Source organism: Lissotriton vulgaris, chromosome 9 (genome assembly GCF_964263255.1).
Source record: "Lissotriton vulgaris chromosome 9, aLisVul1.2, whole genome shotgun sequence".
NCBI classification, from domain to species: domain Eukaryota; kingdom Metazoa; phylum Chordata; class Amphibia; order Caudata; family Salamandridae; genus Lissotriton; species Lissotriton vulgaris.
The window spans coordinates 1,098,217,637-1,098,243,963 of record NC_141697.1 but is presented as its reverse complement, the minus strand read 5'-3'; the positions used below and the strand labels follow the sequence as shown (position 1 = coordinate 1,098,243,963).

General features: G+C 43.0%; 1 protein-coding gene across 7 annotated transcripts in view; it reads left to right on the top strand.

Annotated features, from left to right (window-relative positions):
• Positions 1-26,327, top strand: part of CADPS (calcium dependent secretion activator) — a 1,556,059-nt gene that overhangs the window by 1,037,180 nt on the left and 492,552 nt on the right. For all 7 annotated transcript variants that reach the window (XM_086939080.1, XM_086939079.1, XM_086939076.1 and 4 more), the window contains one exon: positions 3,862-4,018. In XM_086939080.1, coding sequence (XP_086795206.1) covers positions 3,862-4,018 — 157 coding nt within the window. The remainder of the gene's footprint in view (positions 1-3,861; positions 4,019-26,327) is intronic.

Sequence of the window (26,327 nt, the reverse complement as noted above, 5' to 3'; positions counted from 1 at the left end):
ATCCCAATGTTATCAATTGTTACGACTCCGCCATGCTTTACGTGCCAACCCGCACTCCAAGCCAGAGCCTTGTAGAGTGGTATTCCGGGTTTGGAGTCCAGCGCAGCATTGGACTGGGTGGGGCAGTAGAATCACATTGCAGACCCCGCTATGGCAGGGTTGCTAGTTGGAACAGATGATGCAGCTTGAGGGGTTCAGTAGGTGGAATGTCATTGGTATCTCTAGGTTGGGGGGGGGGGTGCATGGCAGGGTTCCCATATGCAGTCCTTTCAGAACTTTAAGCAGACATCCACCTTCACCAATCCCAAGTTTATCAATTTCTGCATCTCTGCCATGAAGTCACAGGGACTTTATTGTTGTGGCCCCTGAGTTCAGCCCTTGGAAGCATAACTGATGATGGGTCTGCTGAGAAGTGGAGAGATATCCCACCTTTAAAAATCTTTAGTCATCAGCTCACCAGACCAGTTTGCCCCCATGAAAGCCAGGTGGGAAGCATGGGTTGGGTCCTAGGGCGATGGCAAATGGAGAGAGAGGACCGGATGGCCCCAAGGGTGTAGGCGATCTCCTGAATCTCCTGATTCAAATACATTTCTTGCAGCTCACCAATCTGGCTTCCACGCTCCTCTGAAGGGTGTGACGTTTCCCCAACTTCGACTTGTGCATGGTGCAGAGCAAATGAGGCAGATTTATTCCTTGTGGTATGATCCTGTTCGTGATCATGAAATATTGGGGTGCATCTTCCACACCCTCTCATGAGTACTGTAGTGTAGCATAGACCCATCTCTGCAGGTTGCTCTCCTTGGTTTCTTGGAGGATCTGGGAGGGTATGGAGGAGTGTGCACCAGTTAAACTAGGGACACTGATCGCAAAGAGAGACCTTGCTGGGTGTGGAACTTGGCAGGCCCTCCTCTGTTAATGGCCCTAAGGACCTGACATAAGGAGATATATATGTGGCAAGGGGTGTCCACAAAGGCATAACAAAAACTAGGGACTTTGTTGGGCTTAAATGGGCTGGAATGATTCGTAGGCTAATATTGCATGTGATGTTTAGGTGTCTGCTTTACTTGACCATGAATGATTTAAGAGTTATCCCTATCTTAAACTCTTTAAAAGAAAAATCAATAGCATTTGGTTTATTAGAGTTAAAGACAGCAATTCATCATTTTAGTGTTTATTTTAAGACACCACCTGCATAATTGGTTCCTACAATAGGAAATGTCCTAGAAAAATCAGACTAAGACATGGCTCCTTAATTTTTCATGTTATAGAACGAGATTGTATAAACTTGCTGAAAGTGTCTGGCCACATTAAAGCCCCACAGACTTAAACAATGAACCACTACATGCTCACACTATAATCATAAATACATAGGTTATTGTTCTAATGCCCAATGACATCATAAGGCTTGCACATGCCATGAACAGTTTAGTACAGGCTTTCTCTGTGGCAGGCTACCTGTGTGCGGATACTGGACAGAGTTAGACAGTGGACCCATGTGCTCAGCTGTACATGAGTGCACAGGGAGGATGTATTTATGGAACCAAATTCTTCACATTGATCTCTGCCAATTCTAAAGTCTTGTATTTCTGTGATCTAATTTCAAAGCTAATTTTACCTTGTAGTGCTTTAATTCTTTTATCTTTTGCTTTATTATTCCTCTGTGATTCCACTATGAATTATTTGACTGAAATGTCACCCAAAAATACTTGCCCTGTAGCAAAAATACCAGCCTCTCTACTCACAGCAATGTTAACAGCAAAATTACCAATCCAGTAGTCCATCCTGAAGATACTGTCAGTACAAATGTTTGCTAGAAAAATTCAAAATCTTTTACAGGCACACCACTGGGAAGATGATGTTTGAAGGAAGTTATGTTGCTCACAGTTGCTTCTCATCCAGTACCCTAGCTGCTAGAGAGAATAGGAATTTTGGTTTAGCATAATACTCTCAAATTCTCTTATACTTATAATCCCTTCAAATACAGTATGGGTTAGTTTACAGGCATTCATTCCATGATCCAACAGATGGAGGACATCATGTAGAAGAAGATGCCTATTCATAAAGTGATACTGGAAACAGGAATACCACCCAGTTACACACATTATTAGTTTGTGTGCCACAACATTCTTTCCTCAAACCATCCACAATGTAAGTTACTGCCCCCACCATCATAACTCTTAATATTTTATATACTGTGTTATTACTATGAGTAACACAGGTTACATAGTAGAGTGACCTGTGCGTCTGCTTTCACTAGATCCCTCTTTAGGTCTTGCATTGATTTACTTCTCCACATTGTGTCAGATTTGAGTCACGAATAAGGAATCCCATGACTTGGTAAAGAACATCTTCCTTTGGCTTCCACATTTACAATTGCCTTTGTTCCTGAGAGCAGCATCCCGTTTTTGGGAGCCTTTAGTGGACAGTGTCCCACTGACTTAGGTTTCAGCACTTATTTTCTTCCCTTCATATCTGTATTCTGACCTGAAACAGCAAAAAACGGAAACAAAAAAAAACACACACACACACATGCAAATACATGCACACACACGCAGACACACATATTTGACAAGCTGGAATTGCTCCATGTGTTTGTTTTCCTGCTCAACGAATGACACTCTGACTGCATTCACTTGTAAAGACTAGTGAGTGATGCTGCTCTTATGGTGCTGGTAGTGTATATGCTTTTTAAGTAATTATTTAGGTAGTCACATTTAACTGCAGTCCTTGGTATTTTCTGATCGGATAAAGACTGAAATGCACAGTTGACATTGTTACTCATTCTGCATGTTCCCAGACAGAGGTGATCCTAAAACACGCATGCATGCGTTTGAAGCACATTCACATCGGAGATATGTTTGATGTGAATGCCACTCCAGAAACCCTAATCCAGCCGATTTTATAAGGACCTGTAAGCATGACGAAGAGTTACTTCACTGATGTTTTTGAGTCTTCAACCTTTCCCTACCAAACTGTTTGATTTTCCCTGAACGTGTCTAGTCATGAATCAAAAATATTTTCTAAGCCCAATCAGCAAATATTTTTAAAGTCTGTTCGCTGTTATGTTGAGTTACCATAAAATACCATTGTGGTGCATTGTAATTGGATTGTGATTTCACAGAAGCCATATATTGTGTCACATCTGGCAATTACTCCTATGTAAATAAACAATTAGGTGAAGGCTCATTAATTCAGTGAAGAAACTCCAATCTCCTAACATTCTATTTTTTAAGAATGACTACTACTTGATCACAGTAGTAAACAGCATGATCCTCAATTAAATCAGCCAGTTATTGTAATTTAATTTTTATCTTTAGCATGTCTGTAATTCAATATTCTGGACAGCAGAGGAATCTACAAGATGCAAGATACAAATGTGCACAATGGAGGTGCCAAACCTTCTATGCAGCAGCCGGAGTGAACTATTCCAGCTGGGATTTTTGCCCTCTCCCCAACCCCCTGTTATCAGGCATCACAAGCTTTCAGCCAACGGAATGGGAACTAACATGCAGAAGGAATTCCGATATACCCATTTCAACAATGCATGGGGTTCCTGAATTGTTTTCCGGATACACTTGTCTTCTACTTTCTGCAGGAGGGAAGTGTGCATGGAAACACATATGGTTTCACCATATACATTTGTAATGGTGCAGGACAGACTCCCCCAGTGATATTGCTCCATTCAACTTATAACGAGGCACTTAATATTGTGTATGAGCTACATTTGTCATGTTTTAAAGGCTTGCATAGGTTTTTATTTTACATGCAGCTTTCCCACAGAAAGGGGTTTAGGTTCACCTTCATTTTGCCATTTATGGCTGATACATTTCTTTTTTTATTTTGTTTCCACCAAACCTAAAGGCTTTTGCTTGGTGGTCAGACTTAATGGTAGAGCACGCGGAGACCTTCCTCTCGCTGTTTGCAGTGGACATGGATGCTGCTTTAGAAGTTCAACCTCCGGACTCTTGGGACAGCTTTCCATTGTTTCAACTTCTGAACGATTTCCTCCGTACTGACTGTATGTATTACCTTCTGCTATTTTATCCCTTTTTCTAAAACACTGTATGCAAGATTAATTTTTGTTTCTTTCAACATCGTGGAAAGATAGTGAATATAGAGTTTTAAAAATGCCTACTGATTGTGGTGTACTGCATTTTTACAGATTTAGTTTTTATAACTTTGCAAAGGAGACATGGGTTTGCACGTTTGTAATGATTTTGATTTTTCGCCATATATTGGAAAACACTGAGCGCCCGATTCACAGAACTAACTTAAGACAAAATCCTAAACTTACTACCATTGTGTACGTTTAGGAGTAGTAAAGTTAGAACTCCTAACTTTAGGACTCCTAAACAGAGAAAAATCCTAACTTTAAGACTTTCTGTATTCACAGAAGGCATTTAGGAGTCCTAAAGTTAGGAGTCCTAACTTTACCACTCCAAAACTCAGAAAAATCCTAACTTTAATACTTTCGGTATTCACAGGGGGCATTTAGGAGTCCTAACTTTACTACTCCTAAACTGAGAAAGATCCTAACTTTAAGACTTTTGGTATTCACAGAAGGCATTTAGGAGTCCTAAAGTTAGGACTCCTAACTTCTGTGAATACCGAAATGAGTAAGTGCCTTCTGTGAATTCCAAAATGAGTAAGTGCCTTCTGTGAATACCAAAATGGTAGTAAGTTCAGGATTGTGTCTTAAGTTTGTTCTGTGAATCGGGCCCTTAGGGCCTGATTTAGATTTTGTAATCTCAATGGGGTAACCCAGTATCGTGCAGAACCTGGGGCTAGGTGCAGTATAGGAACAGCGGTTCTGTCACCTGAAAAAAAAACGTTAACTTTTATGCCCCCTTTCCAGATGGGATTTACAACATATGTGTAAGCAGCACACAACAGAAAAGAACAACAATTTTGATTCAACACATCTTTTTTGTATTTGAAAAATTAGTAAGTTAGACAAAATAACTGAATGACAATATGAAACATACACAACAAAATTGACATAAATATTTACAATAGTGACATGAATTGGTGACAGATTGTGACAATACACATCAACATACTCCACAAAATTGCTTGATTATATTACTAGCAATCACAGAAAACCCTAGCAAGACTACTTCAATTATATAGATCTTGCTGGACTGAAAACATGCTAGTTCTTGAACGTCGATGGTTAGACCCCTACTAACGTGTGTGTTTCATAAAAATCACAATGGGGTCTTCTTCAGGACAATAAACTGTTGTGTATGCTTATCCTCTGCACACTCCGAGCAGCATTGCCAGAGATATGGAGGTCTAAACCTGACAAGTTAGGTAATTGAAAGGACCTAGGCTGGCATAAGGAGATGATGGACAGAGCGCTGAAACTTTCCAGACACTCACCCCCAGTCACAGATCTGTTTTGAATCCATCATCGTTCTTTAGCTCACTTCGCCACCCCAGTTTAGACTCAGCTATAAGCAAATCATTCTTGACCCTGTGCCTCATGGGAACAGTCCAGCCCAAACTGCCAAGCCATGTCTTCCCTGGTTTGGAAAAAAGCATCCCGGACCGGTTTAGGGCTAACAGACTTAATCAGCCAAGCTAGCATGAATTCAGTGGCAAAGTGAGCAAGGGACCCACGTCTGGGCATACCCTGCCAACTTAGGGCAAACAAAGCAAACACAAGGAGATGATGGACGGAGCGCTGAAACTTTTTAGACACTCACCCCCAGTTGTTTTTGCATTTGTCACCACAAGTGAGGCGGGTATACCGGATGTGGGTCCCGTGCTTTCCATGCCATTGGCGTCAAGCTATCCTGGCTGATGAGGAGTGAAACCCCAAAACCGGCCCTAGGATGCTTGTTTCCAGTCCAGAAATGACCTGGCCTGGCAGTTTGGTCAGAATGGGCGCAGGGTCAAGACTGATTTGCATATGGCTGGGTTCAGACTGGAATGGCATGGTGAGCAAAAAAAACAATGGATTTATGCCCAGATCTCTGTACCGGGGTGAATGTGTGACATTGTTCTGCATTCTGTCCATCAATTGTTGTTTTTGCATTAGAACCTAGGCTGGACCAGGTCTATCAAAGAAAGTCACTTTTGGATTTGAGCTTTAAGGATTAATTGCTGATTCTCCGAGCCTGTGAGCCGGAGATTTTGGATGAGCACCTGAGCATCCAACTACTTGAATTATCCTTGGAGATTTTGAAGTATATTTCTTGATACCTCAAAAATATCAGTAACAAGACACCAGTGAATTTTGGGACCAATTTGAATACTCTTTATCTAATGGACTGTGCAATCGATTAATACAGTCTACAAGGGCATACACAATAGGTTATTGTCCTGAAGAAGATGCCATTGTGATTTTTATGAAACACACAAGTTAGTAGAGGTCAAAACGTCAACGTTAAAGAACTAGCATCTTTTCAGCCCAGCAAGATCTCTATAATTGAAGTAGTCTTGCTAGGGTTTTCTGTGATTGCAAGTAATATAATGAAGACACAGATGTTTTCATGTTGATGTTTTGTCTCTTTCTAAATATTTGTGGAGTATTTTGATGTGTATTGTCACAATCTGTCACCAATTCATGTCAGTATTGTAAATATTTATGTGCATTTTGTTGTGTATGTTGCATATTGCCATTTGGTTATTTTGTCTAACCTACTAATTTTTCAAATACAAAAAAGATTTGTGGAATCAAAATTGTTGCTTTTTCAGTTGTCGGCTGCATACACATATGTTGTAAAACCCATCTGTAAAGGGGGACATAAAAGTTAAAGTTTTTTCAGGTGGCAGAACCACTGTTCCAATGCTGATTTAGATTTCAGCAGACAAGTTACTCCATCACCAATGTGACAGATATCCCATCTGCCGAATTAAACGTGCACTATATCCAATGGCACTAGTAGTATGGCGGGCAGGATATCCATGATGTTTGTGACCTAGTAACCTGTCAACTCAAAATTGGACCCATAGCTATTGGAGACTGAAAATGTTTTCGAAACATTTAAACGTCAAATGTGAAAAAATACTTCAATGTTAATATTACAGCCTAATGTATTTGAATGTGAACCGAAAATAACCTTACCCAATGTCAATATCACCAGATTACCTAAATGTGCTAAAAATCATATTTTTGTTTTCAAAAGACAGACTTGTGATAAGCTACACCCCTTTTTTCATATTACATACGGGGAATGCCTGCTAGAATTTGGTATATGATTTTGAGAATTACATTTTAACACGATAAATCCACTGTGTAATTCCTAGAAAATTGCCATTTGACATCAAATTTATTGCACAGATTTTCTGCAGAGTATTTAGAGATATATAAATCAATATAGGAATAGGATTTATTGAAGTTTCTGCAATGTTATTCTTTCACAGTTTAAAGGGATTCCATCCACAAATATGTATATTTTTAACCATTCAATTTTGACAAAGTTCCTCAAAATGTATGTTGTGCACATGCCCAGATATATAAAAATTGTGTTTCACAGCAGCTATTGATAATCTATAGACAAATGGACACCTCAGACTTGTATATATTCATTTTTTAAACAGACAAACAATAAAAGTTTATAATTAATTTATCAAGGACAGAAAGTGAAGGAGTGGGAACGAAGATTTAAAACTAAAATGTCATCTGCATGCAGAACAATTTTTCTGTCCTAACCATTATTACAAAAATAACCATCTCCCAGCCTTTTAACTAGAAAGAAGAATAGAGTATAGATATTTTATTACCTGGATAAAATTATGACCTATCCCCAAACAAGTTAAAATATGCCAAAGATACTGCCAGTCAACCCAGCTAAAAGCTGTGGAGGTATCAACTGCGATGACAGCCATAATTAATTGATAGAAATGACTGGTGCCTATTGGGCCTTTAAGATCACCATTAATTCTAACCGGTGTTTACCTTTCTATGAAACCTTTCTAATCACTACAGGTTAAGCTCAGAAGTACTTCCCTCTGATGATAAGAATTTTCTAAAATATTCTACTATCCATATCAAGCATAGAGATTGAACAATAATTAAGTTTTACATCAACATGGGCTCCTGCAGATTTTAGGACTGTTGACATATTAGCTTCCCACAGCTCTGTTTTATAGCTTCCCCTTGTTAAATCATTGCCCACAAAATTAGCAGATGTCTTGTGCCAAAATGTGGTAAATCTGGATGGCCATCAGGATCAGCTAGTTTGCCTTTATTGGCTGTGCTGATACAATTTTTGACCTTGTCCTTTGTTTGTAATTTCCTGATTTTCATTTTTTTTATCGAGCAGTACCATGAGGAAACATCTAGTATTAACACAGTATAAGAAAAACAAAGAGAAACAAAATATTTTATATTAGGAGCACATCCCGTCTTAATTAAACACATAAAGTAAACAAAAATTAATTAATCAGCAAAAATTATCCCAGATCCTTGCAAATTTCTTTGTTGACCCCACCCGCTTAGCATAAGCCTCTTCAAACTTTGTAAGTTTCATTTTATTCATCCAATTCCCAAATGAAGGTATTGTCATTGATATCCAGTTTTGTAGTATCAATGAATGAGCAACTAACATCATAAAGCAAGAAAGTGCCCTTGGGATTCAGAAAGTATCACCTCCTTGCTACCTATACCAAACATAACTGCTTCTGGAGAAGGTTTATAAGGTTTAATTTCCTGATTTTCTTAGTGTTGAATTTGGAAGTGCTAGTCCAAATAGCCACATTCCTATTTCATTATCTTCTGAACTAATATCTTCTCTATAGGCTTGTTGTAATTAATCTGTCCAAGAGACTAATCTTTCTGAAGTAAGTCGATCAATTATCTGATGGATAACAATTATTTTATAACAGGTTTTAAGTTTTGTAACCTACAATTGCCTAGTTTTTTTCTGTTCAAATTGTGCTAAGTGACAGCCTTCCTCTTCATAGTTGTTTTGACTCTTATTTTTTCATTTTAATTTGCACTAATCTGTCATGAAGAGGCATAGTAGATCCTCCCAAAAGGCCAAGGTCAAGATTTGTGGCATCTGTCCTGGCCATACCTTCTTCCTGTCTCCTCCATTCCTCTTCTACTGTTTCTTAACCCTCTTGGTGATTTTACTTCGTAGCCCCCTATGAATGGCCTTGAAACTAATTCAAGCCAAATTTAGCGGTGGCATGAAATCGTAGCATTCCTCACATGTTCTTTTAAGGTCTTCTTGAACATCTTCTTCAACAAGAGGTTTCCAGTCAATTGTCCCGATCCTCTGACACTCTGTTGCCATTAACTGCAATACTAGCTCCAATCTGAAATGATCGGAACGGGGTCCAGGTAAATATTTATTCTCAATAAATTGCTCTTTTAAGTTCTGAACTAATTAGCACAGGTAATTTCTGGAATATTACCCATATTTACCTAAATAGCATGATCTAACGAAAGCGATATGATACAACTAACCCCAAATTTCAATGTCTTCAATATCTCAATGTTCTCCAGTCTGGAGTAAAGAGATTTAGGGGAAAAAAGATTTTAACATGTGCTTTGACTTAGAAATAAAAAAAGACCCAGCTGACTGACTTACAGGGCAGGGAGGTACCTGTAGTTCTTGTATCCACCTGAACTGGTGTCTCATGTACAGCAACGTATTAATCAGCCAGTCATAGGACTGCACAGACTGAAAGCTCTGTCAGCAGTTTTGTACTTTAGTGAGGCGTATCCGAGAACCTGTTCATCTACCAACCTCTGTAGTCAAAGTGAAAGGAAAACACACACATGAAAGTATTGTGACAGGGCACAGCAACTTTCAGAAACTTGCTCAGGGTGAAAATAGAGCCTATGTATCGCACTTGTAAGGAAGACAGAAAGGAGAGTGGAGCATACATGGTGAGCTAACTTGCTGCTGAATTGTCTTGTTAAGTGACATTCCAAAGATGTCAACTAGACATTCATAGTAGCAATCTTTAAAATTTGGGACAAGTACAGTTTTAAAGACATACTACTGGAAATGGTTGTGAATATTGAACAAATGTAAATCTGCACTAGTGTGTAGGAGTTCTTACACAGATGTTGAGTTATGAGTCTCATTGCCAGTCAGGCCCTTAGTGTTCTGTAATGTTTAGTATATATTCTGGTTACATTGACAGGTTTTACAAATTTTACGCAGCATTTAAGTCTTTCTTTTCCCAGCATCTGATCTAATGTACGCCTTGCTACAGTTCTTTGTAACCTATCATAACAAAAAGGCAACCCCCTCGACAAGAACCAGGGCTTTAAATAGTATTATCAACAACAACGGTTTGCATTGGAATTGTTTCTGTATACTTGAGAGCACAATTGCACAAACCAAATTGTCGTAGAGTGTAGTTAAAGAATGCTATACACTGACATTCCATGCAAACAATAATGTCAAACCAATTGATACCCAGATGGTCAGGGCATTTGCTGGCTATTATCAAGACTTTTATAAGGCCCGTCCCCTTAGTACACCCAAGGAAATTGAGAACTACCAGACCCCGACACTAGGTGCAAAGACCTAGAAACTGAAATAATCCTTTACGAAATATAAGAAGTAGTGGCAAATCTGAGACAGGGAAATGGGCTACCAGCAGGGCTATATAAGTGCTGCATAAATCTCCTGAGGCCCCACCTACTGTGATTGTTTAAAGACGCACACAAAGAGGGCAGCTTACCTCCAGACCTCAGGTCAGCAACGAGTGTTGTAATACACAAGGGGAGCAAAACGCGCAACAGATGTGACTCGTAAAACCCATCTCCGTGGTAAATACGGAAGTGAAAATACTAGCCCCAATCCTAGCTACCCATTTCCTCAAATAAATTTCATCTCTCGTCCATGATGACCTATCGGGGTTCATACCCCAGCGCACTATGAGACTAAACCTCTGCAGGGCTTACAACTGGGTAATGGAAGCGGACGGCCAAGATACACCACACATATTCCTGTTGTTGGACGCAGAAAAAGCGTTTGAACCGGTACACTGGCCTTTTTGGAATGCACACTGGCCAAGTTTGGAATAGGTCCCAAGTTCCGTAGCTGGATAGCATTACTCTGCAATAGGCTGACCACCGCAGTAGGGGTAAATAGGAGGACGTCGCCACCCTTCCCCATCGGATGGAGAACGAGACAAGGATGCCCCCTATCACCGCTCCTTTTCGCACTCACTCTTGAGTCACTGGCCTCATATCTGACAACACCAGGAAAATGTCTGTTTTCAAGTTATAACCTAATTTCAATGTAACAGAAAGATCTCCCTTTATGCAGACAATGTCGTCCTATATATCATTTATCCTGATGTCACTCTTCCAGTCATGTTTGACGATATAGAGGAATATGGGTGACATGCCGGCTATAAAATAAACTGGAACAAGCTCATGATCTGTAGTCCAGGCACAAATCTGGAAACCCTGTCATTGCCGGGCAATCTGAGGGTGGCACAGGAAGGCTATCAGTACCTGGGAATTTTCATTACCCCATACAAAGAGAGATGTCGACACCATAACCTGGGAAAGGTCCTGCAAACTTTCAAACAAGATGTGAGAGATGGAGAGAGCCCCCCTTATCTCTGCTCGGAAGAGCAGCTATTTTTAAAATGATTACCCTGCCACAACTGCTCTACACACTTCAGAACATGTATCACCCCCTACCACAATTAACCCTCACTGGGTTGGAGAGAGACATTAGATCCCTTATATGACAATGAGGACATCCCAGAATAGCGCTGAAGATGTTACAGCGAAATCCATATATTGGCAGAATCGCATTGCCAGACATAGAGGCTCACTATTGGGCTGTCCAACTTATCCCCACTAACGAGTGGACACACAGGGCACAAGATCACCCCACATATCGACTGAAGAGACAACGAATGCCACCACACACACCTACACTATGTTTATGTCAGGAAGGGCACCTCTCAATCACTACCGGCAACAAAGGTCACCATGGAGGCATGAGAAAGACCCACAAAAGCCATTGGATGGTCACACAAGTCACGCCGGTCTTGGAGGATGCAAGGCTCAGAGAATTTCAGAAATAAAAGGCATTTCAGGAATGGGACCTCCTGGGCATCTCCGTAATTGGAGACATCCTAGAAAAAGGGACAATTAAAACATGATCTAAGATTAGTCAGGAAAATGGACTACACAGATCCCATTTGCTTAACTATGCACAGCTGCGCCATGTGTGGCAAACACAGGACATCCCATACAAGGACATACCAGAATACGCTCCATTTGAGGTGAGGCTACTACAATAAGAACTCAAAGAGAAGGCAGTCTCCCTCACGTACAAAACCATAAACAATAATAAACTAAACAATTTACACAGGCTTAGGAAGAGATGGGAGACAGACCTAGGGCCCTTGGAGGACATAGACTGGGAGGCAGCACTAATGCACCCCAGAGAGATAGCCATTAAAGCAAGACAACGATTTGTGCAGTACAAGATTCTGCATAGAGTGTATCATGATAGGGAGAAGTTATACAAAATGGGTAGGGCGGAGACGACAGACTCTCTTTCTTGTAAAGATACTGCAAGCAATTTTTATCATACGATATGGTTATGCCCCAGGATCCAAGCTTATAGGACGGCCATACTTGGAACATTAGAGAAGATACTAGAGGCGGTTCTGCCACTCGACCCCAGTTTTGTGGTCCCAGGGATTCCGAGTGAGGCAGAAGTGCATACAACGCAATCACTCTTCGCCTTCTTGGCCTTGGCAGTGGTGAAACGGGATGTTACCAGGCGATGGCTGTTATATGCGACTACAGTTATGATTTTACTACAGTAAGCATTTGTTCATGTGCAAAATGAAATAAAAATATATATTTTTATATGTAGATAATGCCAAACCAAGATATTCTCATATTAATAGTTAGTATATATTGTCCCTGTGCTGAGAGAGGGTCCTGGTCTTTTGCGGCTGCTTGTGTACTCTGCCTCGTGGGCTGAGAATCCCTACCTGCTGTTGCCATCTCTACTCCTCGCGGCCCCCGCTCCGCGGGAGCCGCTCGAGACCACTGACATCTGGGACACACCCCTGTGAGAGGCGCTGCTGGAGACGCCTACCACCCTTGCGGGACTGCGAGGACCAGCGGGCGTTGCGTTCTTTGACTCGCCGCAGCTGGTCCTCTTTCCGCCCCCTCCCGCCTGGATTTCAAAAAGAACTGCGGGCAGGGACCTCGGCGCTCCCTGTGCTGAGAGAGGGTCCTGGTCTTTTGCGGCTGCTTGTGTACTCTGCCTCGTGGGCTGAGAATCCCTACCTGCTGTTGCCATCTCTACTCCTCGCGGCCCCCGCTCCGCGGGAGCCGCTCGAGACCACTGACATCTGGGACACACCCCCGTGAGAGGAGCTGCTGGAGACGCCTACCACCCTTGCGGGACTGCGAGGACCAGCGGGCGTTGCGTTCTTTGACTCGCCGCAGCTGGTCCTCTTCCCGCCCCCTCCCGCCTGGATTTCAAAAAGAACTGCGGGCAGGGACCTCGGCGCTCCCTGTGCTGAGAGAGGGTCCTGGTCTTTTGCGGCTGCTTGTGTACTTTGCCTCGTGGGCTGAGAATCCCTACCTGCTGTTGCCATCTCTACTCCTCGCGGCCCCCGCTCCGCGGGAGCCGCTCGAGACCACTGACATCTGGGACACACCCCCGTGAGAGGAGCTACTGGAGACGCCTACCACCCTTGCGGGACTGCGAGGACCAGCGGGCGTTGCGTTCTTTGACTCGCCGCAGCTGGTCCTCTTCCCGCCCCCTCCCGCCTGGATTTCAAAAAGAACTGCGGGCAGGGACCTCGGCGCTCCCTGTGCTGAGAGAGGGTCCTGGTCTTTTGCGGCTGCTTGTGTACTTTGCCTCGTGGGCTGAGAATCCCTACCTGCTGTTGCCATCTCTACTCCTCGCGGCCTCTGCTCCGCGGGAGCCGCTCGAGACCACTGACATCTGGGACACACCCCCGTGAGAGGAGCTGCTGGAGACGCCTTGCGGGACTGCGAGGACCAGCGGGCGTTGCGTTCTTTGACTCGCCGCAGCTGGTCCTCTTCCCGCCCCCTCCCGCTATAACCGGGTAGTAGAATCCGCGCAAGCAGGAGCGCGCGGGAGCGCGCCAGGAGAAGCCCGGGACAAGGGCGGGACCGTCTGTGGCCGTCAGAGGCCGAAAGAGGCTGGGCTGGGCCAACCCTCTTTCATCTGATTCTTTACAACTTCAGCTGAACCGAGGAACTGAATACGGTGATGCCCTCACTGGCACCTTGTGAAACCCCATCAAGGGCGGGGGGAAGCAACACAGGGACGTTGGATAACTATTTTAAATCCGCCAAAGGAGATGGGGGCAAAGAAAACTCCTTGGAGAGGCGTAGGGCGGAGCGTCGTCGCTCCATCGAATCCATGAAGAGTAGACCCCTGACCGAGATAATCCCGTATCCCATTTCCCAAGAGGAGGGTACCCCCACTGATAGCTTAAATCTACAGACTCTAGAGGACTTTCCTCTATTATTACGGGAAACCCCAAGCACCCCTGGTATCCTGCCTGAAAAGATCACAGAGATCACCCCATCCTTATCATCCAACATGGCAGTGGACTTATTTACCCAAACCCCTCCACTGAACAAAAATAAGAAAAGCAAGCCAAAGCAAAGTGTTGTGGTGGAGCTGCATGGGCCTCCACCTAGCAAACGCAGAAGGAAGACAAGGGGGGGGCAGGGGAAAACCAAACTATCCCATCTAGATTTCGGTAAAAAACATAAAACCGCACTTCCCCTGGCAGGGATAATGATATTGCGCCTATCGCTACCCCCTCTAAGGATTCAAGCCCCAACTCAGCTGCTACTAACAGTGACCTAGCGGCTAACTCGCCTAATATAGCCCCCTCTCTTACATCTTTAGGGAGTATAGAATTCTTATTTCGTTCACTTTTGCAGCCCATTAGCAATAGCTTGAAAAAAGTCGAGATCAGGCTTACCATTCTAGAGGCATCCCTTACTACCTTGAACACTTTAGTTAGTAAGCAATCCAAAAATGCGGGGCCCAATCCTCCTGCAGGTAACCTTCCTAAAACAGGAGTCTCACAGGGTGCCATCAAAGTCCCTCCTCAGGGCGCTCCCACTGCCCCCCCTTGCAGCCACTCATGGCTATTCCAGTCCAGGCACCACGCAATCACCTAACCAATATGCCTTTACAACCAACAGACCCTGCCCCTCATAGTTTACAGACAGGGACCAACTCTAGCTTCCCCCAAGCTGTCAGCACTTCCTCTCCCTCTCCGGCCCGGCCCGCCCCAAGACCACGGAGACCAGATTTGCCTCCAGAAGCCAACAGGCTAACGGTGGTGTTAGCAGGCGCCCCCCAATTACAAAGAGGAGAAAACGAAGATTTCCAATCCCTGAAGAAAAAGGTCATCAAATGGCTGAATTGGAATCGACCCCTACCACCACATTTTAACAATGAGATTATTATGGTCAGAAGGGTCCCCTGGCTAGGGAAGACTAGAAAAACAATAATAGGGGACTGTATTTTGGTAACCTTCAAAGACCCGGGTACTGTTTTGCATATCTGTGAAGGGGTGAATCGCTCATTGGATTCTACTATTCAGACCCTGCCAGTATCCTTTTTCTTTCCTCCTATTCACATCCATTATGATCCACCGCATGAATAATGGACAAGGGTGGAACGTAGACGCAGATACAAAGATTATGCACAACGCCCAAATTTTCAATTGCCTGACACACCCTATTTTCATTTTAACCGCTTTAACTGCCTGAATGGTCTGGATGGGGTCGACTGACTGTCCACTTACAACCCAGTGACTCTGGATAATGGCTCCTGCAGAATCCCTGAGCCATCCGCCCCCACTGTTGGCAATGCTCCTGAACCACTGACTGATCCAGTGTTTGAAACCGTCTCCGCCCACCTCTCTGGCACGGCAACTGACACCCCTGAACACTTGAGACTAATCTGGTGGAATGTTGCCGGATTGGCTAACAAATTGGCCGACCCCGACTGGGCAAACTACATTGAGACTGGAGACGTTTGTATGTTCCAGGAAACCTGGGCAAGAGAAGACTATGGGCACCAAGGTTATCAGTCATTTTTTATTCCAGCAAGGTGGGAGGGTAAAGGCCGCCCGTCAGGGGGGCTCACGACCTGGGTTGCATCTCACCTAGGCTGTGAGGCAACACGGTTACCGGTCACCTCTGATGATATTCCTGTGGTTTTACTATCCTGGCCAAACCAAGCTAAACTTGTTTTAATTAACATCTATTCCAGGCCAGTGGGAATTGCCAAGAAATCACCGACCATAGATGAACTCACAAACTATCTATCTGAGCTACCGAGTGATTTATTCTATGTGGTGGGAGGGGATTTTAATTCTCACTTTGAGCCACTGCCAGGTCTTCTAGAGGGGTTCTCAATGGAAGAAGAGGCTAGATGGGCAGTGCCCACGGTAGAAGCTCCCCCCGAAGGCATGGACCCCACTTGCAATACAAATCACAGCCCTCACCCTAAAGTTCGGAATTAGAGCCTGTAATGGGCGAATGAGATCTGACATACCCAGCAGAACCACCTATAATAGAGTGGGAAGAGAGTCTCGCTTGGATTATGTCCTAGCCCAAATAGTGAAGTGGCCAACTATCCAGGACTTTAGGGTAACGGAAAGGGCAGATAGTGACCATAATGCACTCGAGCTCGACCTTGTCCACCCTGGCCTCCAGACTCCCACGACCGCTTTGGAGGGAAACAAACCTGCGCTTCTCCTGGAAAATAGCAGGAGAAGAATCAGGTGGGAGCATCTGGTTACAAGTAAGAAGAAACTCCCCATGCTCTATGACGGGATAATTCCCATCTTGGAAATTGTGGGGAACTTGGATACCGAGGTGAACAATAAAGACTCCCAGGCTAAATTATATAAGGCTCATGAGGACCTCATAAAAGCTGCGGCCCCTAACCTCTTCAGTAGCACACGGAAACTAAGTAGGGGGCGGCAATGCAAATCATCATGGTACAACTCAGCATGCAAAAGGGGAACTCCTTAGATTTATCAAGGTGGGTCTAGGGGGGGACAACCTAAGAGAAAGCAGACAGGCCTATAAGAAACTCGTTGCCCACGCTAAAGCCGAATGGGAGGAAAACCAGTGGTAAGAACTTACTAAGGCCCTAGCGACCAAAGACCACCGCCTGTTTTGGAGGATAGTGAGTGGGGGGTCGGGAAATCTCCAATCGGCAATTGAGCCAAACATCGCTCCAGGGGTGTGGCAGGCACATTTCCAGTCCCTATACAGCTCTGAACCGGGAGAATTTATCGCTGACACCGGGGTTGGTTGGCCAGATTATGAAGGGGATCCAATAACACTGGGCGAGGTTACTGCTGCCATAGCAGGACTCGCCTCGGGAAAGGCGCCGGGACTGGATGGCCTACCCGGGGACCTGTTTAAACAGGAGCCCATTGTCTGGGCCCCCTACCTTACCGCTCTCTTCAACGGAGTTCTTAGCGGCATGGAAATCCCTAGTACTTGGCTGGGGGCAGAGGTGGTGCCCATTTTCAAAAAGGGCTCGCCTCTCCTCCCAGCCAACTACAGACCCATCAGTTTAATTGATATAGCACAGAAACTGTTTGGCAGGGTCTTGCTGAATCAGCTCCAGGACTGGGTGGAAGAGGTGGGTGTCCTTATTCCCTATCAGGCGGAATTTAGGAAGGGAGTTTCCACAGTGGACCAGGTTTTTAGATTGAACATCATCTATTGGAGGGCAGCAATATTCGAGGGCGGTAGTCTCTACACAATTTTTGTGGACTTACGGGCCGCCTTCGATCTGGTGCCCAGGGGGAAACTTTGGAGCGTCCTGGCAGAGATGGGCGTTCCTCCGGACATCCTATTAATCTTGCAGAGGCTACACCACAATAATTATGCTCGAGTGAGGTGTGGGAGGTCCGGGGAACTTACAGAAAGATTCCCCGTTGACCGAGGGGTAAGACAGGGTTGTGTGTTGGCACCGACCCTGTTTTGCCTCTTCGTCAACGGGGTAATCGCCCACCTGAATGCCATTGACTATACCGACGCCCCCAAACTGAATGGCAGCAGGGTGCCTGCAATTATGTTTGCAGATGACACCCTGCTGCTATCTAAAACCCCTATGGGGATACAGAGGATCCTTGATTCATTTGTGGCCTTCTGCACTGACAGGGGGTTAGAAATTAATGCAGCCAAAACCAAGTTTATGGTTTTGAATCCGAGCCAAAAACTGCGGCCGAACCCGCTATTGGGAGCAGCGCGGCTCGAGAGAGTCTCCACCTTCGAATACCTCGGTGTGACCCTTAATGAAACCATGTCTTGGGGATCCCATCAGAGCAGGGCGAACCTCAAATTGACACAAACTACCGGGGGCATCGCCCGGATGATGATTGGCTCCTCATACCGTCCACTGGGGTCGCTCATCCAGATATACAAGGTCCAGGCCAGGGGAGCGACCATGTATGGGGCGGAACTGTGGGGACACACACCTTGCCGTAGTCTGTCACTAACGGAGAATAATTTCATCAGACAGATAGCCGCGCTTCCGCCCAGCACCCTGCTCCTCCCCTTGAGGCTTGATCTGGGTCTACGACCAATAGCCGATGAAATAGGTTTGAGACCCATAGCCTTCTGGCGTAGGCTGTGGAGTAGTAACGATCTTGCAGCCTATAGGGCGGAATTGGCGGAACTATTGACCCACCGAAAGCGCTCCGGATCCCCTGGATTAAACACATCCAATGTATTTGTATGGAAATGGGGCTCCCTGATTTATGGACTGATCCTGCCAGTGCCGCACTAAACATTTCCAAAAGGTCCCTGGCCAATGCATACCATGAACAAGATGAAATAGGTTTGAGACCCATAGCCTTCTGGCGTAGGCTGTGGAGTAGTAACGATCTTGCAGCCTATAGGGCGGAATTGGCGGAACTATTGACCCACCGAAAGCGCTCCGGATCCCCTGGATTAAACACATCCAATGTATTTGTATGGAAATGGGGCTCCCTGATTTATGGACTGATCCTGCCAGTGCCGCACTAAACATTTCCAAAAGGTCCCTGGTCAATGCATACCATGAACAAAAACTAGCTAGGGTCCTAGATGGCCAGGCTGAAGGGTCATTATCCTCTGTATTTGCACAAAGTAAGGACTTATACAGGTTTGAGGGGGTTTTGGATGCTATTTCCCCTGTGCTTGCCAGAAAGCTGTTTCTCCAATGGAGATACGGCACATTGCCCTTTCAGTCTTTCACCAGCTCCTGGTCATCACCTCCCACCACAAAGCAGTGTCCGGCCTGTGACGCCACGGAGGAAACTGATTTACACGTGGCCCTCTTTTGCCCAGCTTATAGGGCTGCGAGGAAATATTGGCTTCTTCCATTGATTAGAAACATGGGCTGTAGGGAATATGCCCCAATGTACAGGATTTTAAAATCTGATGACTCAGGCCCAATTGTGTTTGCACTGACAACATTTTTTACCAATGTCTGGCACACCCGTAATCGCATTTTAAAGACGCTGGTTTCCTCCTAATTTTAAGATTCATAGTTTTTAAGGCATTTTTAGCAATATGCAATTCCAATGTTTTATATTGTTTAAATGTGCTGATCTATTGTGATTGTATATGTGTATTGTTTATCTTTTATGGCCAATGGCCGAAATAAAGATTGGAAAATGAAAAAAAAATGATATTGTCAAACATGTATAACATACAAAGTGTCCTATGTGAGATGGAACACAAAAACACAGAAAAAGTCTAATACAAAAGACTAGGCATACCGGAAGGAACAAAACAAGAAAAAATGGGTTTCCAAAGTTATAGGAAGTGACTCAAATTTTCTATACCTCCACTATCCAAATAACTGCCTAACATATCCACCACTCAAATTACTTTCATGCTTCACTGTACTAATTCACGACTAATCCTTTATGGGTTCCAGAGTAGCGTGCAACTCGCAAAAAAAGTGCTTTGACGCCTCTTTAGGGGTAGCTAGCACTATATAAATGCAATTAGAATACCATACACATGGATCTCAATCCAAACCTTCCGTCATTCAAATGGTTAGGTGACAGAGTTTGTTTGGTACTGTCAATGGCGTTTCGACCCACTATAAGATATGTGGTCTCATCAGGACCCTACAATGTAAGGGACACCTGGTGCTCAAGAAGTTACAGGAATTCAACAAATAATAAAAAGCTTTGTGATCCTTAGCCTCTTGTTGAACACTGAAATGCTAACTATACCTGGAATGGAGTCATTTGGATAATACCCAGCCTCACTTCCTGTCTTTCAACCCCAAACTATATTGGAGTTATAAAATGAATTCATCTCTAGAGATTAAGAAAATAGCAATTTCAACCATGATAGCATTTGTGTTTCCCTATAGAGCCAAAATTATTTAGGTATTTGATTGGCTGTCATTGTACTGATTTTCATAGAACTACTCTAGGGGAAACGCTTTGTGAAGTGATATTAAACAGGAATTTAGCATAGAGGTAAGACAAATAACTAAATCACAATTTTGGTATGAATCATATGTGTTTGTACAAAACATAAAACTAGGAAGGTGGAATATCTAGCCCATGTGGCCAATAAGCCTCCCAGAGGTGTGTCTCTGACTTTCAGATGCCCTTCCTTGAGGCATATTTGGTGCATGTTCAAATGTGCTCATTGGCTGGCAGCAGGTAGTATTAGCTCTCCTGTCGGGAAAATAAAGATTTACCTTCCTTTGTTCCATAAAATTTCAGATATTCCCTGACCTCCGGGTCTAGAGGATTGGATGAACAGGGTAGAAAATTGAGGTGGTAGAGAAGGTAGACTGCTTTTTATCACCTGAAAGTCCCGTCAATCGAGCTCAAAATTATACAACCCTTTTGAAACCAGTCCAGGGCAACTGGGTGGAGGCAGGGGAGAGGTAAAGCTGTTGATGGTCAGGCTAGTGGTTTATCTTCCTCGCCCAACCTGTAAAGCATCACCTTACCTCTACTCTCAAAACAGAAGGCTTAATGGGTTGAGGTCTCTAATTTGAGGACTATTACCCTATATTTGCTTGTGATCAGAATGGGAATGGGAATTATTTGTTGTGTCAATGGTAGTCCAGCATAGTTATTAATTTCACTTTTATTGTTATGTTCAGTAAAGGTTTCAGTAATTTAAACCTGAGTTCATCCTGGGGTAGCTATGGCACTGAGCAGACAGGCTTAACTTAAGGAAATGTGTAAAACTATAGAAGTATCAAAGCAGTTAATAAGTCAAAAGCACAACACAATAAAAGTCGCAACACAATTTATATAAATGGAGAATAATTTAATGAAAACAATGACACCAAAATAACAAAAATATAATAAGGGGAACTGGAGACATGAATTTTAAATTTTAAACTAAAACATAGCTGCAAAATGTGTTAAGCACATAATGCAGTTATATGGTGGAACTTGCTTGGGACATAGGCACAATTTATGGCCAACTGTGATGGAGCTTGCTTAGACACAGAAACCAGATTTGTCCTGGTCGGAAGTTTTCCCTTCTGACTTAGTCTCTATATTGTAAGTCAAAAAATCAGCAGAGGAGTAAGGCAGCAGGCTGTAGCCAAGATGGGTTCCATGAGACTGAATAGCCCCCTTAGGATGTCCCATTAAAGCCACTGCATTTTGGAAGGAAAGCTCAGAGCAGGAGAAACTCAATATGTTCTCCCCTCACAGGATGGGTACTATTAGCACCTTTGCCTGGTGAAGAGGTCTATATTTTATGGAGGTTCTGTTCCTCTAGTGAGGCAAGGAACCAAACTCTACGTAGGATACCTATTCTGCAACATTCTGCTGAAACAGGTTTGTGCTGCACAAAAGTTCTCAGTAGGAGCAAACTGAATCTTCTCCCCAGCAGGCAACACATCTTCGCCAGATTGATTAGGCAGGTTTCTCCTGGTCCTTCGGTGGTCTTTGGAGCTAAAAAGTTTCTAGGTCCCAGGTTTTTCAGGATATTTGGAGGGGTATACTTTGACACAGCCATGGGTTCCAGGACCTCAGGAACAGCACTTTGGGGTCAAGACTCACCAGTCACCAGCATGGTCCAGGGCAGGTGAAGTTAAATCTGGTCAGCTAACCTCTTCAAGGAAAGGGATTCTACTAGCTTGCTGTTTCCCTATAGCTTAACAGGAGGTCAGCCAACTGACCATTGAAATCCAATTCGCTGTCCTGGGTATAAGTAAGAGCAGGCCAAGCCTTTCAGGTCTCCTCACAGGAATACAACAACAGGTGCCGTCCTTCTGTCTTCCATAAGTCTGGCAGTGTTCTGAAGAGAGTGCCCAGGGGTTCCACATTCATGCATAGCACTAGCCTGTAGGTGTGGTTTATTCCTGGCACCTGCCTAACCAATAGGTAAAATGCTCCCTAGAGTAACCATACCCACTTCTGCAGTAGTTCCTCTGTGTCCTATTGCAAAAAATCCCACAGTGCCCTGCCATACCTAAAACCATGATGGTGGAACTTTTCTTACAGTGAGCAAAGCTCCTATGCCCACCCCAGAAGGGTGGCCAGGGAAATGAGCAACCCCTTCCTTGGGGCCACTATGAACTAGTTCTAGTTCTCCTCTCCTTTTGGATTTAAAGCTGTCTGACTAGATGGACAAAAGATGGCCCTGCCCAGGTGTCAGCTAATATTTGCCTGTGACAGAGTAGGCATCTCTGAAAATTAATTAAATTAATTAAGTTACTGGGCACAGCCGAAATATTCAACCTGCCAGAAGACCATACCACCACACCACACTCAAGGCATTTGTCTGTCCTCTGGGAGCAAGTCACACTACATCAAGATGACTATTCAGCTCCTAGGTAACAGGTGGAGAATCGTTCGAATAGGCTGCTAGAGGTTTTAAGCAACAAACAAGTAACCTTCTAAAAGTACCTTTTCCAATATAGGTATTACAAATTAGACTTTACCGGTGAATTGGGCTTGTAAACATGTTTTTAAAAGTACAAGAGTTAATTTTGTAGTTATTTGCAAGGTGGAGATAACATTATTATTTTTTAATTATACCACAGCGCTTTTCTATTGAACAGCTAACCATTCCTGAGCAAAAATAGCTTTCGGAATCTTTTCACTGTAAGGATATGTTTACACTTTTACATCTGTAACTTTTAAAATAATATGCACCCTGCATAAGGGCAGTAAGACCTACTTAAAAGTGACTTTTTAACATTTAAAAGGAGGGTGTTTGGCTGTTAAGAGGGGTACATTTGACGAGCCAAATTTGCAGTTTTAAAACTAAACAGACAAGCTACAGTGGTAAGCCTGCCGTCATGTTTGCACTGTCACTGTAATGGGTGACAGTCCACTAGTGACTTTTAATTACATGCCGTAGGTACACTGTTTACCATATACTGGGAACCTATAACTGAGTTAAATATGCCAATTCGAAGTTAGCCAATTTCAACATGTTTCATGGGTCAGAGCACTTGCGCTGGGGCCAGGCTTGCAGAGTCTCAATCAATAAAGTTCAAAAACAAGCACCATCAGTCCAAACAGAAAATGGGGGTTATCATGCAAAAATAGGCATTTTCCTAAATTCAGAGCGTCTATTCTGTTTTAAGCTGTAGCTTTAAAACTGCATGTCATTCTGGACCAAATTACAGGATTAGCATATTAATCAGAACATATCCCACAAAAAGCAAGAGATACTGCAATTATATTAGCAAATCTGATGAAATCCAATCCTCATTTTAAATTGACAGTGATTGGGCTTTGTTTTTCTATATCATTTATTGCTCTCAGTGAAAACTTCATAAGCTTGATGTTACAATATGTTAGATGTGCCTGTCTCATGCTTAGTCCTTAAGAAATGAACATCAACTATTTTGAACCCAAAGGAAACATAATGTTGATTTCATTTTAGTATTGGTGGCAATAGACTGCCATGGTGGGCCATTTTGTGCTGGGAACCAGAAGACAAATTGAAGTTGTGAGGGATCATACTAAAAGGGAAGCACAAAATAAAACTGTCTATCCTCTTGTGTTCTGTACATCTGTCAAGTATTCACACAGTCCCTAAAACACTCACTTGAAGATGGCATTTAAATTAAAGCCATTTGTTCAAATTGTTCTAAAAATGTAGCCCAGTTCATGGATCATCAAATCTTCTCCCACTATTATCTAATTAATACATTTCTTCACAGGTTATGACGTATACGCTTCTTTGTTTACTTGATACGAGACTACAGTGTGAATGGTCATGCACTCTTCTTGACAACATCATTTGCTAAGTTAATTGTCCCCATTATTATATTGCTCGGAAATTGTCCAAAACTGAAAAGTGGTTGATAACTCTGCGCTAAAATGATAATATCACTATGGTCACGTGTAGTACATATATCCAGGTTAAAACTGCCCAAGGGATACCATTTTGGTTCCACTGGGTTTAGTAATTCGGACGATGGAACCACACAAAATAATTTGTAGGAAAATCGAATACTGCAAATATTAATCACGCTTGAATAATGTATTTGCAGTGTTTGTGATGGTAAAGCTTATGCCTATGCCTTCCTGGTACTTCTCGCTTCTTTCTTTCTCTCTTTCTCACTTTCTCTTTCTCTCTCTGATCTCTTTCTCACTTATGCTCTTTAAGTTCCTAGCTTTTCAAAATCCTGAATGGTCAATATGTGAAATCAATTTGTCAGGCAAACATGGTTACAAACACTGTACTTCGTAATTAGGCTTTTATTTAATCCTCTGATTGCGGAGTGTGACACAGCAATATGGTATTGCTGTTATTTAAGGAAATATTAACGCTAGTAAATCAACATAGTTAAAAGTAGTGTTATTATACTTCTTTTGTTTCTTTTTTCACTCATTGTGTTATAGGTAAACTTCCCTATGAAGACCTAATAAATGAAGCAAAGCAAGGCCTATAAAGATATTACTTTTGCATTAATTAAAAAGCTTTGCAATTTGTTCCATAATCCACAGTTGCTACCTCAAACCTTAATTTAAGAGGGATAATTTTACCACCATTTGTTCAGAATCTCTCTTACTGTTGAGAGTTTCACTGAGCCTCATTCCTATTGAGATTATTTCAACAACCCTTTTACAGATGTTTGCATGTATTACGGGTTGAACTGAAGAAGCAGTACTTTGTCAAATTACAGAATTAGAGTTTCAATAAATTTTTTGTGTATTTTGAGCGTTTATAGAGAAGGAAATGGCACTTTACTGAATAATGGGGTCGAACTACGTTGTAGTTAAAGACCCAGGAAATGAAAATGCTTTATTGATGCGCACGAATCTGAGAATCAGAAGATTAATGATATTAAATAGGTATATCTGACCATGATGAAGCGATTTTGAATAGAGACAGACATGTTGGCCGAGTGGTTGTTTAAATTTAAAGAATAAGATAGATCAATAATCGTGATTTGCCCTTCATTTGTGTATTAATTTGTTGGAGTATAGGGGGTGGGGCTACCCTAATACAAGTAGAGGGAGTACAGTGCATATCTGTTCTTTTTGCACAGGTACACCTTGTGACTTAACCTTTTTTATACAGCATTGGATGATTCATCTAGATATGAATGTATACAACAAATGCATTATATTTGTGTCCTCTCAGTTAAGAGGGGACATCATGATCTCCTTTGTTTGTTGAAGGTGGATTTCCACAAATAAGTAGACAGCGCTCAAATCATTTTTAGGAGAGAAATTTAAAAAAGTACAAGACAGGATGAAAAAGAAATGGCTAAGCCTAAACCCCTCCAAACTTCATGATGGTAGGCGCAGATTAAAACTTTCCAAATGTTCTAAAGAAAAAGATAAGCATAAAGAAATTTGCAGTGAGGTGTAGAACTGAAAGTGAAGGACAAAGTATGAAAGTATGAACTCCAAGAGTATTGTTTGCTCAAGGATGTCCAAGCGTAGCCAAATCATCTTCTTTGTGACCTCCTCCAACTACCTCCTCAGGTTCCTTAGGGAGATGCTCCTGTATCTTGATGACCCAAGCACTGGCAAGTTAGCGACCCCTTCACTGAACTAAAGACGTATTACTGTAATTCTTTGTCTGTACTGCCTACTATGACATAACTAAATTGCAGATCACCCAGAACTCTGATGGCGGGACCGTAGATCACCAACACTAAATTCAATCCAATGGCTGCCTGTAATCCAAGTAGAACTCTGCTCCATTGAAAACTTACTTCTCTCCACACCCAACATTCAGCCCATAAGAGAGGGTGTATGTCCTTTCTGCACCAAACTAGCTGCCTTTGGATGCACTACCACCCAAGCATGAGGCAGAACTTCTGCACCTGTTCATGAGAGCTTTGAAATCGCTGTTGTTCTAGATGATTTTTCTGTTAGAATTAGAGTTAGGG